Source organism: Drosophila teissieri, unplaced genomic scaffold, assembly GCF_016746235.2.
Source record: "Drosophila teissieri strain GT53w unplaced genomic scaffold, Prin_Dtei_1.1 Segkk118_quiver_pilon_scaf, whole genome shotgun sequence".
NCBI classification, from domain to species: domain Eukaryota; kingdom Metazoa; phylum Arthropoda; class Insecta; order Diptera; family Drosophilidae; genus Drosophila; species Drosophila teissieri.
This window is the reverse complement of record NW_025224987.1, coordinates 1,167,514-1,182,861: the sequence shown is the minus strand read 5'-3', so window position 1 is coordinate 1,182,861 and position 15,348 is coordinate 1,167,514. Positions and strand designations below refer to the sequence as shown.

General features: G+C 37.7%; 1 protein-coding gene across 1 annotated transcript; it reads right to left on the bottom strand.

Moving 5' to 3' along the window:
* Nucleotides 1-11,461: 11,461 nt before the first annotated feature.
* Nucleotides 11,462-13,067, bottom strand: LOC122625493. The gene is made up of 4 exons (XM_043805588.1): nucleotides 12,966-13,067; nucleotides 12,121-12,893; nucleotides 11,884-12,055; nucleotides 11,462-11,827 (listed from the first exon to the last, which is right to left on the bottom strand). Exons 1-3 carry the CDS (start codon nucleotides 13,041-13,043, stop codon nucleotides 12,025-12,027), a joined length of 882 nt encoding a protein of 293 aa, XP_043661523.1. The 5' UTR covers nucleotides 13,044-13,067; the 3' UTR covers nucleotides 11,462-11,827; nucleotides 11,884-12,024.
* Between the last annotated feature and the right edge of the window lie 2,281 nt (nucleotides 13,068-15,348).

The window sequence follows — 15,348 nt, the reverse complement described above, 5'->3', positions numbered from 1 at the left end:
AACGTTGACATCACAAGACTTAAAAATTCTCTCTTAGTAGGGATCCAAGACGCTAGCTGGAACTCGATGGTATCTCACGTTGAACCGGAACTCGTCAGTGGCTGCCTGCCACCGCATTCATAATGTTTTTTGCTGAGCCTCGCCCCATCCGATGCTCTGTATGCGTCTAGGTGGTCCAAGTGACTCCTCCACGGTGGGCGAGCTGGAAATATACTGACATAGTTCGAATCCAGCTTCCGCGTGTATCTCCTTCACCCGGGTAGATACGCTAATAGCCTCGTCCTCCGTCGAGAAGCTATCCACGTAGTCGTCGACGTAGTGGTAGTCGTTGATGGCTTTGACTGCTGGGGAGTCAGAATCCAGGAACCGACTGGCATTCAAAGTCTTGACGTAATGAGCTGCGCTCGGTGAACACGCTGCCCCAAACGTCATGACCCACATCTCGCCACAAAAATCTGGCCGGATCAGCACCTGGTGAAATATCTCCTTGATGTCACCGCAGACTCCGACTGCACCTTCTCTGAAATTAAAGAGATTTGCTGGAAAGGGCTTGTAGTGTTGCGGACCCTTGGCCAGTGCTGAATTTACCGACGTGTCGCCTACCTTCGCTGCTGCGTCGAAGACCAGTCGGATCTTCCCCGGCTTGTTGGGGTTCTCGTCTCCAAAATGTGACAGGTACCAATGCCTGACGCCTTCCACAGCGGTTTCACGATGTCCTAATCGTCGAGCGTATCGTATGGCTACACAATCTTGGATAATCCTTTTGTATTCCTGTGCGAACTGCCCGTTGCGCTTCATCTTCTTTTCGATGTTGACCAGCCGATTGTACGCCATCTCATAGCTTCGTGGCAGTGCAATGTGGTCATCCTCCAGAGCAATCCTGTCTGGTATCTTCGACCTAATCTCACCGTGGTGTCCTCGAGTGTTCTTTGGGCCCGCATGTTGTCGCTGTCTGCGACTGGTGGCGCGGCTCTGACACCAAAGTTCTCCACATCGAAGTAGTCTGCTCCAAGAAAACTTGATTACACAGCATTACATTCAGATGAAATATTCGACGCACCATGTCGAAGTTGATCGGCTGTCTGATGTATATAATGTTGTGCACACGGCCAGACTTAAGTACATTAATAAGCATATTAAGTAGGTACACCAATAATAATAATAAAAAAACTATGGCAATGCCTTAAAAGAGTTCTGAGGTATTTAAAAGGTACTGTTAATTTAAAGTTGACTTTTGTCAAAAATATGAATTATGAAAATATTGTTAGTGAGACAGATAGAAGAAGTACTACCGTTTTCTTTTTAAAGTATTCGAATATTGCTTGATATGTTGGAGTACCATGAAACAGAAATCAGTTGCAGCTTCATCAACAGAAGCAATATGGTTGAAATCATTTATGAATGGAATTAAGATTGAGTTAAATAAACCAATAAACATTTATGAAGACAACCAAGGTTGAATTAGCATAGCGAATAATCCAGTCTGTCACAAACGAACCAAGCATATAGATATTAAGTATCACTTTACGAGAGAACAGATTGAAAAGAAACTAATTTTTCTTAAGTATATTTCAACAGATATGCAGCAGGCAGATATTCTGACGAAACCGTTACCGGCAGCAAGGTTTCTACATTTGAGACAACAATTGGGTCTATTTGAATAATGGATCATTCTAATAATTATATGTTTAATAAATATTAAAATTACACTTTGAAGTTCCTTTATAATTTGTAATATTATGTAAGCATTATCTTGAATTTTTATGTATCTTTAATTTTTGTAAATCTTTTACTAATATTAATAGATCTGATTAGGTTTTACTGGGTTTCCCTAATCCTTTGCAGCAAATGCTGGATCATAAAATTGTATTTGCCCCAGAACAGACAAACTGAAAGGTAACTATTCGAGTAGTAACGCCAGGGAGGCCATGCGCGATAGAAAGCAGCGAGAAAAACAGGGATTCCAAAGTTCTTAGGCACGAGATTTTAATCTGCAAGTTTGAACTGTTGAAAGATTGCGAGCAATTTGTCGTCGATTTCTTCGTAGATGTAGGGAAAACGCAGGGTTAACAAAAAGGGGATTCCACTTAGAATAAAGGTCGCTTAGTTGTCCGAGGAGTGGGAAGATTGCAAAGTGTTTTCCGAGGATAAAGGCAGCTGGGTTGCAGCCATGGCGCACATGTGCTGAAGCTGCCACAAAGAGGGCCTCAGATGTCAAGATTGCGGATCTAATAGAAAAACTATCTGTTATGAGGTGCAATTGCAACAAGGCGCTTATGATTATGATTATTCTGTAATTCGATTACGACAATTAGTACTAATGATACTCGTCCTAACGCAGAAGTCATCCTATTAGAAAAAATAGTGATAGAGTTGTTTGGGCTGCTATAAATGCTATATATTGCTAAGATGTCGAATTTGATAAGCATTTCCGAATTCGTTCCGATTTGGCGTTAATAATTTTTTTTACTTTTTTTACAAGGATGTGGGATGTGGGATAAATGCGGGATACATCGACGATACTCATTTAATTTTATTAAATTTACGAATTTTTTCCAAAAACCTGCAAGCATGGCTCTGAACAAGGTGGACATAATCGGTTGGTGGTTTAATTACATTACTATTAATGATATAGCTGAAGAAACGTTGTTCTGATTGACCTAGTTGAAATTTGTTCATGTGTACGCAAAGGCCGTGTCTGTGAAGTTTTCTTGAACGTTGCGAAGATGTTCTTTATGTTGGGTAATTGAATCTGCCATAAATAAAATGTCGTCGAAATAAGAATAAAAATATTCAACGAGTATAACGAGCGAAATTTGGTATCCGAGACTTTACCGCCAATTATGTGGGGTGGGGTATTCCCATTCAGGCGTCATTAAGTTCAGTCGGCCTTAAGCAAAGCCAACAACTCTAGTGATAAGCGATAAATGGAAAAACGTAAGTGCTATAGCCGCCAGCCTGGGAAGTGGAAAAAAAAGAACAGCAGTGCGTTGTGAAGCTTGCCTAACGGAGATACGGCCCGAAGTTTCCGAAAACGGGGAAAAAAGCTCATCATTGCTAGAGTTTTTTTTATCACCGCAGTGCCGAAGTCTTAAGCCATTCGTCATCGGCGGAGAGTTTTTTTTGCCTAAAGTGGCATTAATTATTTAATTGCAAATTAATATGGAAAAATGAAAATGTTCGGACTGAAAGTGTGTTAAACTAGATCTTTACGACAAGGTTGTCACCCTTTAATGGAAGAAATATCGATGCCCACAGAAAATATTAGAAAATAATTTGCATATGTTTATAGAATTAAGTAATTGTTTTTATACCCGTTACTTGTAAAGTAAAAGGGTATACTAGATTCGTTGAAAAGTATGTAACAGGCAGAAGGAAGCGTCCGTCTGTCCGTCCGTCCGTCTGTCTGTCCGTCCGTATGAACGTCGAGATCTCAGGAACTATAAAAGCTAGAAAGTTGAGATTAAGCAGGCAGACTCCAGAGACATAGAAGCAGCGATTGTCGATTCATGTTGCCACGCCCAAAACTGCAACGCCCACATGCATGAAAAATGTTTTGATATTTTTTTATTAATGTTGTAAATTTCTATCGATCTGCAGAAAGATTTTTTGTCACGCCCACTCTAACGCCCACAAACCGCCCAAAACTGCCACGCCCACACTTTGGAAAAAGGTTTTCATATATTTAGTATTTATTTATTTATCATGTAAATTTCTATCGATTTGCAAAAGAACTTTTTACCACGCCCTCCCAAACGCCTACAAACCGACGAAAACTGATACACCCACACTTTTGAAAATGTTTTGATATTTTTTTACATTTTTGTTAGTCTCGTAAATTTTCTTTCGATTTGCCAAAAAACTTTTTGCCACGCCCACAAACCGTCAAAAACTGTCATCGTTAAAGTCTCTCCTCCAATATATTCGTATTGTACGTATTTGTTTTTGGTACTTGCGGTAAAGTTGAATTTTACATATATTAAAAATTAATTTTTTTGAAATGTTTTAATATTTAGCGATGCATATTTAAATTTTCATATTAAGCTAGTGCTTATGAATTACTTATATACTTCTGTAGCGTTGAAATAAATTTGTATGTTTTAATTCGTAAAGAAATCTTGATTCGCCGTAACATGAACCCTTAAGACTCCTGAACCCGAAAAAGGGTCTTTCGAGAAAAATTATGTATTATTAAAGGGTATACTAGATTCTTTGAAAAGTATGTTATAGGTAAATCAGGTAGAATGAAGCATTCCCGACCATAAAAAGTAAATAAATTAAGTATAGGTACAGGGTGTTGTAACAGGTTGTGCTGTTACCTCACTGCCCTTTTTGTCGCGATGAACTACTTCCTTCTTATCGTCCGATTGCGGTGTGGTCCAGCAGCGTTATCGGCTGTCCGTGATTTCTTTCAGTGCAACTGCAACTTGGTTGTAATAATGACTTCTTAGGATGGTTATGTTGGGGAGTTACTTTCCTCCCTAATCGCTGGCCTTGTGGTTCAGTAATTATACCAGTGATTACAATTATTACGGCTAAAGCCGGAGCAATGTTTTATTATCAAAGCGTAAGCTTTCGGTACAGAAGTGGAGTACAAGTAAAAGCATAAGTCTACCCTAGCTCCAATGCATCACGCCATATAATCATGGTCGTCAAGCCGACTCAGCATTCCCATGCACCAAAGTGCGGCACTCGGAATAGGCAGTGTCCGATTACCGCTGCTGGACGTTCTTAGCGCGGAGTCCTGAATTCATTTTGGGCGCGTCAGCATTATTCGTGTGAAATTACTTAGCTGCTAGGGTATTGTTTATGTAAAACTACTTAGTTGCTGATTCAAATATATTAACTATCCCCCCCTCAGATTTGAAACCGTCCTCGGTTATATTAAGCTTATCAATCGTTCGCTGTATTTCTACGAAGGCTCGTTTTCTCCTTAGTACCAAAAAAAGGATGAGTGAACCAATTAGACCAACGTTCAAGATAACTTCAGCCATGAACCAAAGTTTAGGGGAGTCTGCGGCGTCAACCTCGTTCTTGAAACCTTGGATAAAGCGCAGGTTGTCGTTGTTCATGCGGTGTAGCAAGGGCATGTACAGTACCGGGTCATGGACGACAATGTTAAGTAGTGGTGATCTGCGGTGTAGCAAGGTCATGCTCAGTACCGGTCAATGCCGACAATGTTCAGTAGTGGTGATCTTACTACGCCAGGCTACTCAATGTCCAATGTTTTTCGAAAATTCACGAACTCCGTTCCGTTGATGGTAGCTGATCGTTCAAAGGTTACCAAATGCGTTCTTTTGACGAGCACCTCTGGGCCGCCGTCCGTGCTGGTGCGGGCTGATGCCTCGTTAATGATAACGATGCCGTCATCTACAGGCATTACTGATCTTAGGTGGCTGGGTTGAGTATGGCATTGGGCCGTGGTACCCGCATGGAGCGAACGGGCACAGGTTTCGCGTCGTGATCTTTTGCAGAAGGTGTTATGCGTGGTTTCCGTGCACTCGGTGACCGAAAAGGTGTCTTCTTCACACTCTCTGATACCGGGTAGACGAGGACTTTCTTGCACCTGACTTTGACTCTTGGATAGGCTATTAGTATATGGATAATTTCATCGGACTGGAGAACCCTAAGTTTAGCGGCTTCTAATAAACTAACTATTGGGGTGTCTTGTTCAATAAGTGATTTCAGATCGGCATGATCAACGATCGTGGGGTTTACTATGTTAGCCATGTTTTGCCAATGTTACAGTGAGAATTAAATTTTGTATTTCTGTTGTCAGCATTCTATTTCTTGCTAGCAGTGCCTCGTACAGATGTGGGGTGTCAACCAAATCGTTTTGTCGGGCTTTGATAATTTTATTAATGGTGTCGGTTAGCTTGTTTATCTGTTTTTGAGTTTCCGAGTTTATATTAATCTGCCTGAAATTTTAGTCCACTAGCTAAGCTTCTGTCACCCTGATTTTCAAGAAATCTGAGGCAACTACCTTAAGAGCTGTCCCCAGGAAATCTAAACTTCTCGCCATTCGGTGGTGTATTTTTAAAACGGACAACAAGGTTCTCAGATGATCTGTATCAACGTCTAGTAATTTGCGCATAAGACTCGGACAATTATTCTGTCTCATCTACCATACTAATAAATTCGGAAAGGTTGCTCGAGTGCCTCAAGTAGTCACATTGTTCAAACACCAGCACATCTACGACTGGGATGTAGTTGGCTTGAGAAAATTCGGTAATCCGTGCATTTACCAGTGCTAGGGTGATGAGCGTTGTGGGGGCGAACCTGCAATCCAAACGTAGAGTGAGACCTCGGTGTTTTAACATAAATCTGTCTTACTATCAAAAAATATGGCTTACTAGCAAATTAGAAGTGGGGGAATCTATTTGAGGTTGTCCTTATGGACCACCGTCCCCTTAATAAGAAAAGACGTTGCCAGGTCTGCCTGCACTTTTTGTTCCGTGCATAATGGAGTTATCTTGTTTCCTAACCTTTTATTGTTTTTAACAAATACCTCTTCTCCTACCTCAAAAATACGGTTTCACCTAGCTGGGTTACAAGTTTGGATGTTGTTTTGCTAGGCCTTTATCAGCCTGTCTATAGTTTCTGTCTAGTTTCTTGCTGGGCTAAAGCCTGGCTAACGGCTCAACAATTGATCGGCTTGAGAGACAACGAAATTACGTTGCGCAAGAAATAGAATGAAAGTTGACAAGGTTTTGACAAAAATTAAAAATAATTCTGGTTGATTTAAAAAAAATTTTGAGCCGTAGGAAATTTCTTTTTTCAAAAACATGCAAAGGAGAATAAATTATAAAAGGGATGTAATTTTTTTTAACTGTTTATTTATTTTATTTACTTAGGTTAGATTTTCTTGTAAAATATCACTGCAGGGTATGCCCTTGAGTTCACTTATCAAACTTACATGTTCTGTATCTTAACTAGCCTGTTAGGTTGAGCGCCAATTAAGTATAGGTGCGGGGTGTCGTAACAGGTTGTGCTGTTACCTCACTGCCCTTTTTGTCGCGATGAACTACTTCCTTCTTATCGTCCGATTGCGGTGTGGTCCAGCAGCGTTATCGGCTGTCCGTGATTTCTTGCAGTGCAACTCCAACCTGGTTGTAATAATGTCTACTTAAGACGATTATGTCGGGGAGTTACTTTCCTCCCTAATCGCTGGCCTTGTGGTTCAGTAATTATACCAGTGATAGACAAAATTATTACGGCTAAAGCCGGAGCAATGTTTTATTATTGAAGCGTAATCTTTCGGATCTTGGACAGAAGTGGAGTACAAAAATATATAAAACCATAAGTCTACCCTAGCTCCAATGCATCACGCCATTAAGTCCTGGTTGGCAAGCCGACTCAGCATTCCAATGCACCGAAATGCGGCACTCCGGATAGGCAGTGTCCGATTACCGCTGCTGGACGTTCTTAGCGCGGAGCGCTGATTTCATTTTGGGCGCGTCAGCTTTATTCGTGTGAAACTACTAGCTACTAGGGTATTGTTTATGTAAAACTACTTAGTTGCTGAATCAAATATATTGGCTGCTCTCTTCAGTTGTTAACTTATATATATGTGTATATAAGACATTTACTTGTCTTACTATAGGCGTGTTCCTCGAGACTGAGATACAGTGGCGAGCAAAAGTGAGTGCATGTTTATAACTCTCGACTTTCATCATCTATAAAAACAAAACTAAAGCAGGTAATCCAATAATTTTTTTTATTTTTGTTTACCTATCCTATTTTTAACAAATAGGACAAAAAAAACCGTAACAATATGTATTCAGCGAAGACTTAGAAAATAAAAACCAAAAAAAGTCGCAAAAACTCACTTTTGCACGTTATAAGAAAATAAAGAAAAAATTAATTTTTAATATATTGTCCATAGAGCCATATTATAAATTACTTGATTTACTCGAGATGGCATACTCTCTACCAAGTTTTCAATGACTTCCTTGGAAATTCGGTTCCATTCATCTTGTACACGCTCCCAAAGATTGGTCATGTTTGTTGGAGCTGAGTCGTACTGCCCGAGCCTTCGTTTCACTATTGACCAAAGATTTTCAATCGGATTGAGGTCAGGACTTTGTGCTGGCCACTCCATCAACTTGAAATTTGGTTCACCAATCCATTCCTTGACAATTTTCGCTCGGTATAAGCAGTGATTGCAGCTCAAAAACGCCGAAATGTGACATCCAGATCGCAACAGAAAGGTCGCAAAAAATTATTATCGGACTCAGATGCCCGACTAAGGAATAAGGAATATCCCAGATGAAGAAAAATAGGCTGCTAACACCTAAAGAAGCATCTTTGGCCATAAACAAAAACGTTAGCGAGTGGACTGCCAGAAGAGCGCTGCGCAACATTGGATATGCAGCGGCTGTTAAAAAAAACAAACCTGCATTATCCGAAAAAATGTTAAGGCGCGTCTAAAATTTGCGAGAGAGCACAAAGATTGGACCACAGATGATTGGAAACGTGTTGTCTGGTCTGATGAGTCCAAGTTCAACCGTTTCCAGTCAGATAGTAAACAATACTGCTGGCGTAGATCCGGAGAACGGATTCAAAGACACCATGTGAAGCAAACGGTTAAACATGGCGGCGGAAATATAATGGTCTGAGGATGCTTCACATAGTGGCAAGTCTGCCCCCTGCATTTAATAGATGGCATTATGCGAAAGGAGGACTATCCGCATATTTTGCAAGCCCATCTTCCCAATTTTATGGAGAAATGTGCGTATTCGGAAGAAGATATTATTATTCAACAAGACGGCGATCCGAAGCACACAGCGAAAATTGTCAAGGAATGGATTGGTGAACAAAATTTCAAGTTGATGGAGTGGCCAGCACAAAGTCCTGACCTCAATCCGATTGAAAATCTTTGGTCAATCGTGAATCGAAGGCTCGGGCAGTACGACTCAGTCCCAACAAACATGACCAATCTTTGGGAGCGTGTACAAGATGAATGGAACCGAATTTCCAAGGAAGTCATTGAAAACTTGGTAGAGAGTATGCCATCTCGAGTAAATCAAGTAATTTATAATATGGCTCTATGGACAATATATTAAAAATTAATTTTTTCTTTATTTTCTTATAACGTGCAAAAGTGAGTTTTTGCGACTTTTTTTGGTTTTTATTTTCTAAGTCTTCGCTGAATACATATTGTTACGGTTTTTTTTGTCCTATTTGTTAAAATAGGATAGGTAAACAAAAATAAAAAAAATTATTGGATTACCTGCTTTAGTTTTGCTTTTATAGATGATGAAAGTCGAGAGTTATGAACATGCACTCACTTTTGCTCGCCACTGTATGTTGGTATCAGCATAGTCCACAAACACCACCTAGCGCCGGTTATATTTATTGCTCATAACTCTCTGACCATTGACCATGGCACGCCTTAAAATGACAATATTTTAAAATCTTCTAAATAATAATGCCATGAAAAATACTAATCCCTGTCTATACAGGGCTTTGTAGCGATAGAAATCGGCAAGACAAATAATAATATGAAAATACTACGCGTGGAGAATATTGTGTGACAAATGTTTTTTGGCATCTCTAGAATTGGCTTAGAGATCATGCTTTATATCATTCTTCTATGCCTTAAAATTTCCCAGATCTTAACGGTTATACGAATAGACTCTGTTCAAGGAATGTACATGTTAGACTATATTTAAGCAATCAGGTATATTATTTGGTCGAGCGCACAAAAAGAGGCCTTCTTGCCATATCATTGGTGTCGTCAGTACAAAACCTCTGTGCTGTTTTAATGACCGTTTATTTATAGATTATATGAAAAAAAAAAGTTTAATCTAAAATATAGTTCAGGCGCTCAGAACATACTACTAATGACAAATTTATTTCAACGCTCAGCAGTGTTCGCCTATTAAACACTATTTAAAATCATATTTGATAAATTTAAGTAGTTGTCTACAATTACACTTGTAAAACCAAAAGCCAATAAACGTCAATAGGCAGCTGGTAAGTGAAATAGCATAAATAATATTACCATTTAATTTTGAATTATTAATTATTAAGTAATTTTCATTAGAATTATTTTTTTCTAAAAAATATCCAGTTGGTGCCAAACGCCTTAAAAGGCATAGCGCACTACCTTCATTATTTTCGAAATGGTTTATCATACTTTTACTATCGATCCAACTGTCATAGTTCCAGTATTTACACGAACCTGACGTATTGACCTCCTTGTTCTTAGATTTGCGAAAGATAATTGGCACAGGTACAGGAAGATTTGAACTATACCCAGGTATTGATATAGATACTATTCGACTTAATAGTAGTAAAGATTTAACAGACTGTTGGAATAGTTGGTCATTTGAGTATACCTTAATAACAACAATAACGTCATTTATATTATTGGTTGAAGCTTTCAAGGTGCCTATTAGATCTATTGGCAAGTATACACCAAGTTTTAAGTCAGGCTCATCAACAACATCAGTAATGTCATGATTTACTTGAAGAAAACGGTAATGCTCGTTTTTAAATGCTCCCTTTAGTTTTTTTTGTTTATTTATTCTCTTTTTATTTGCAAACAAGGCTATTCCAGAAACATTGGCAATACTTGGGTTGATTGAGAAATATAAAATATATTTTGAAATATATACTGATACTCCAATATCATCATAGTTTATTGTTTCACTTTGTAACTCAGAGACAAACTGTTCTTCACCATTATCTATTTCAGTAAAAGGCAAATTAGTTGATAAAGTGTCGACATACCTTTCAAATGATCTTAATAACTTGTTTGTAGCGTTTAGCTCAGAAGACTTCTTTAAAACATTAGAGTCAATGTCTATTAAAATATTGTATATATCGAAAATGTCAGAAAATGCATTCTTCCATTTACTTGATTCTTCATATGTCTGTCGAAGCGTTAAATTTGATGAATGGGTTTTAAGCACTGATTGAATAATTTTAGAAATAAAGAAGATATCAGCTGGAACTAGATTATTTTTACTATTTGCAACTATGTCTTTCACATTTTGTAAGGACTTTTCTGGTAAGGACTTAAAAATTTTGGCTTTAATCAAATTATGCAATACTTTGGTATTATACTTAGGACTTTCACATACGACTGGTTGTGTTAACTCTTTCCAATATGCTCCATGAACAAAATCGCCTAAACATATTCGAGTATAAGGCATGCCATTTTGTTGAATACACAATTTCTTTGTCGTAGCGATTTCTCCAATACGCGTTGTAGTCCACTGTCCTTTGTTTGAAAACGAACTCTCTGAAGAACAATAATCTGTACTACGTATGAGATAAGTTGAGTTTTTAATGAAACTAAAAAAGAAATTGTTCAGTGTAATTTTAATTTGCATAAAGGCAAATGATTTTTTTGTTATCTTGGGGGCATTGTCCCCAAAGGCAAGTTCCTGGACATCATTTTCTGCTGTTATTTTGAGAGCCGCAATTATATGAATCCATAAAACAACGCACATATTTTTGAGCAATTCCATATTCATTATTCGAACATCGTGTATGACAAGATGACCTAGATCGCTGTTTCCGTATATACTTTCTGAAAGGTTTCTTAAATTTTTACCGGTTACTTCATCACACAAATTATATGCAAACTTTGAATTTATACATGAGACGTTCCAACGTATAACAAAACCATGCGCTGTGTTTCTATTAAAATCTACCAACAACCGGGTGGAAACCAGCTGAAACTCAAAAATGCTGTGACCTTCACACCAATATTCGGTGCGATAGCTTGAAACTAAATTGACATTAAGAATTGAATAAGATTGTTCTTGATTCTCCCAAACAAGGTCCAAGCTGGCTTTTTTTACAGTTCCATATTCTAAAAATGCAAAACATTGAGCACCAACATAAGAGTTGTTATTTACCCATAAATACTTTCGATTATAAATCACCAGTCTTAGCGCTTTAGAGATGTCATCTATTTCCAATACCATTTCAATAGCACTACTTGTCTTCGCAATTTTTTTGCTTAAAGTGGGAATCCATTTCAAGCCTTTGCTAACAATTTGGAAATTTTCAGATAGACTCATTATTATAACATATTTTTCTGTCAAGTGGTGAGAAAAGAAATCAATTTTGAAATATTCGTTTTGATTTTTCTTTGAGGCATACTTTGCTAAAATCCGTTTAAGCCAATTTCGTTTTTTTAAGTACTCTTTTAGATCAACGTGTTCATAAGTGGTATTTTTCCAGTCAATACCATAACATACTGACGGGTGATAGACTAAAGCTCCAAAGCCGCTCGGACATCCAGCATTAGATATCAGTTCCGACTTAAAAATGCACACTGCATTTAAAAAAGCATTGCAGTCTTCAGATACTATTTGGTTTTTAAAGTAAGTTGCTGTTTTATTACTTATAGTATGCTTTAGGCAGTGCTCATTGGGTTTATTTTTTAAGTGTATTAAACTCTCATTTATTTCTTTTCTCCAAGATTTTCCTGGCAAACGTACTTCATAAGGCATTACTTCGTTTTTTCGACGTATTGGCAGCCAATAATCATAAATATTATTTTTTATCAAAAACTTGGATACTGTAGAAATTTCTATGTTTGTTAAATCGATAGGAATAATTATATTTGAGCCGTAGCAAAATTGTTCATTGAACGCTTGAGCTTCAGTGGAAATTTTTAAGCAAAGTGGAACGTTACCAACGTCTCGAATTTCAAAAAGGTCATCAGGGCAGTGCAGGTTTTTGTTCATACTCATTTTGCACTCTATCACATCCGGCATCCAATGTCCATAATTTGTATCGCACACGCGCAATAAAATTTGATCGTTTGATTTTAGGCACAGTAGGTCTTCAGATATTGCATAAGGAATGCCTTTAAACTTCCAATATGCCGTGCCTGAAGTTGTTTTAGTAAATTCGTCAAGACATTTTATCTAAAATATATTAATTCGAATAATTCATTACTTATTTCAAATTTTGCCTTAAACTACACGAATTTTTCTTACCGTTGTCAAATTTTGGGAAAGTATGGAACTAGGTAATAGGCACATAAATACTACTGTAGAGATAATGTTACTACGCATGATTGTGATATACGAAATAAGACTCTGATATTACCTCTTATGTTACCGATTTCCTATCTAAAAACAAATAATCATTTTTATCTTTGTTATTGTAAATTGTTTTATAACTTATAAGGTGGACTTAAAAAGATTGTCTCACCACCATTCGCCATCTAAGATAGCTTCAGTTTTGGTCAGTGGAAATTCGATTTATTATGTCACAATGTGTAGTGAATAAACCCTTTAAATTGCAATGCTGTTACAAAAAAAATTTTGCCCTCTTTTAGTAAGTACATTTATATTTAGAAAATGTCAAAGCTCTTAGCGGAAAAGTGATTTTTGTAAAGAGGCGAAATTTGTAAAAATATTATGGGACTAATGGTTCTTCTGATTGTACTGTTAAATATTGGTTTCGAGACTTTCATAGTGGCAAAACTCTCTACTGAAGTCAGCAGTGGGAAGCCCTCTTATGCGGTAACAGAGGAACACGTAATAAAAATCCGCGAAATTGTGTGGCAGACCGGACAGTCTTAGTCACAGAGATAGCATAAGACATAGGAATTTGTACTGGCACTCAGATTTGGGTAATTGGTAATTGGTTGATGAAAGCTGGTACCTATACTACACACCATAGAACTAAATAAGTGGCAAACAATGGACTAATGTCGGCGGAGATGCACCGAAACGGTAAAGAGGCGCTTAACGGGTTAAAAAAAATAGATTCGGTTTTTTGGTATAGTTTTCTGAGATTCCCAAATGGTACGGATGTCATAAAAATGTCATAAAAAACTGACGCTATAGAAAAATGTTGGATAGATTGCATAATTGCTAAATAATGACCAACTAGACTTTGTAAATTCAGCAGAATATGTTTCGAACCAGTAAGTTGTTCACGATATAACGTTACTGATCGCTACACATTGCTATGACTAAACACTAAACAAAAAGAGACATACCTCACAAAAAATCTCTATCTCTAAAGCTTTATCTCAACTTTATAGCTTTAATAGTTCCTGACATCGAAGCGTTTATACGGATAGACAGACAGACAGACAGTTAAATAGACGGACAAGAAAGTCGACTAGACTAGTGATCCTAAGAAGCATATACATTCTTTATAGGGGGAAACGCTTCCTTCTATCTGTTACATACTTTTAAGGCGTATTATTCGACTTACAAAAAAATTAAATAGTCCTTTTCCTGCGCTTTTGCCGCATATACGAAAAGTATGCTTAATGACTGGATGTGAATTTTATGCAGATTATATATATTTATTTTTTATTAATAAATATGCAGAGAGCGCCACTACGTACAGATATATTATCTATATATATAAAAATTGAGAACAAGTTTCACTAATGATTATAACTCCAGAACGCATGAGCCGTTCAAACGAACGGTTTTGCATTCGTTGGAAAGGTCTCGGGCTCCGTTAGGACAAGAGCAAAGAAAAATCTGGAAAAAGTCAAAAGAAAAGCGGGAAAACCGTTTTGCATGCAGCGCCATTTCTAAAACATAGGAGGTCATTCTTCTCTGCTCATTTCGTTTTATTTAATTTATGAGACAAACTTGATTTGGTTCATAAATAAATTGTAACAACAGGCATTTGCTTTTGAGGTGGTAAGTTGAACTGTGTTAATTATGTGTATCGTGCATTTTAGGTTAAACTCACCACTTCCACCTTCTTCGACTTCCTCACCCTCATCCTCCTTCTTCTTCATCAATTAGAAGATACACGAGCCGAACGCAATAAAGCAAACAGACTAAAGCATCAACAATCACGCAGGTTTTCAGAAGAAGGAGAAGGAGGAAGACGAAGAACGAAGAAGAAGAAGAAAGAGGATGAAGAAGAAAAAAAAGGATGAAGAAGAAGAAGGAAGGAAGGAGGAAGACGAAGAAGAAGGAGAAGGAAGAAGGAGGACGATTAAAAAGATGGAGGAGGAAGAAGAAGGAGAAGGATTAAGAAGATGGAGGAGGAAGAAGGACAAATGTTGCTCATACCGCGTATACCGTTGATACCAACAGACATGCCGTTTGAATTTAGGCGACTGCAATTCCCAGTGCGTCAATAAGGAATTTGGAAGAGCCGCGTTTTTCCCATGGGCAGCTATACGTAGCCTGTTCAAGAGTTGGCATTCCAAACTCTTTATTTGTCTTCGCTCCAAATGGACAAATGAAAAATATAGTATATCCAAATGTTTTGGATTGAATATAACAATTTTCAAATAAAATAAATGACTTTCATATAACAAATTCTAGGAATTTTTCATTGAATTTTAAGACTGCATGCGGCGAAGCGCATAGGGCCCACTAGTTCATAATAAAC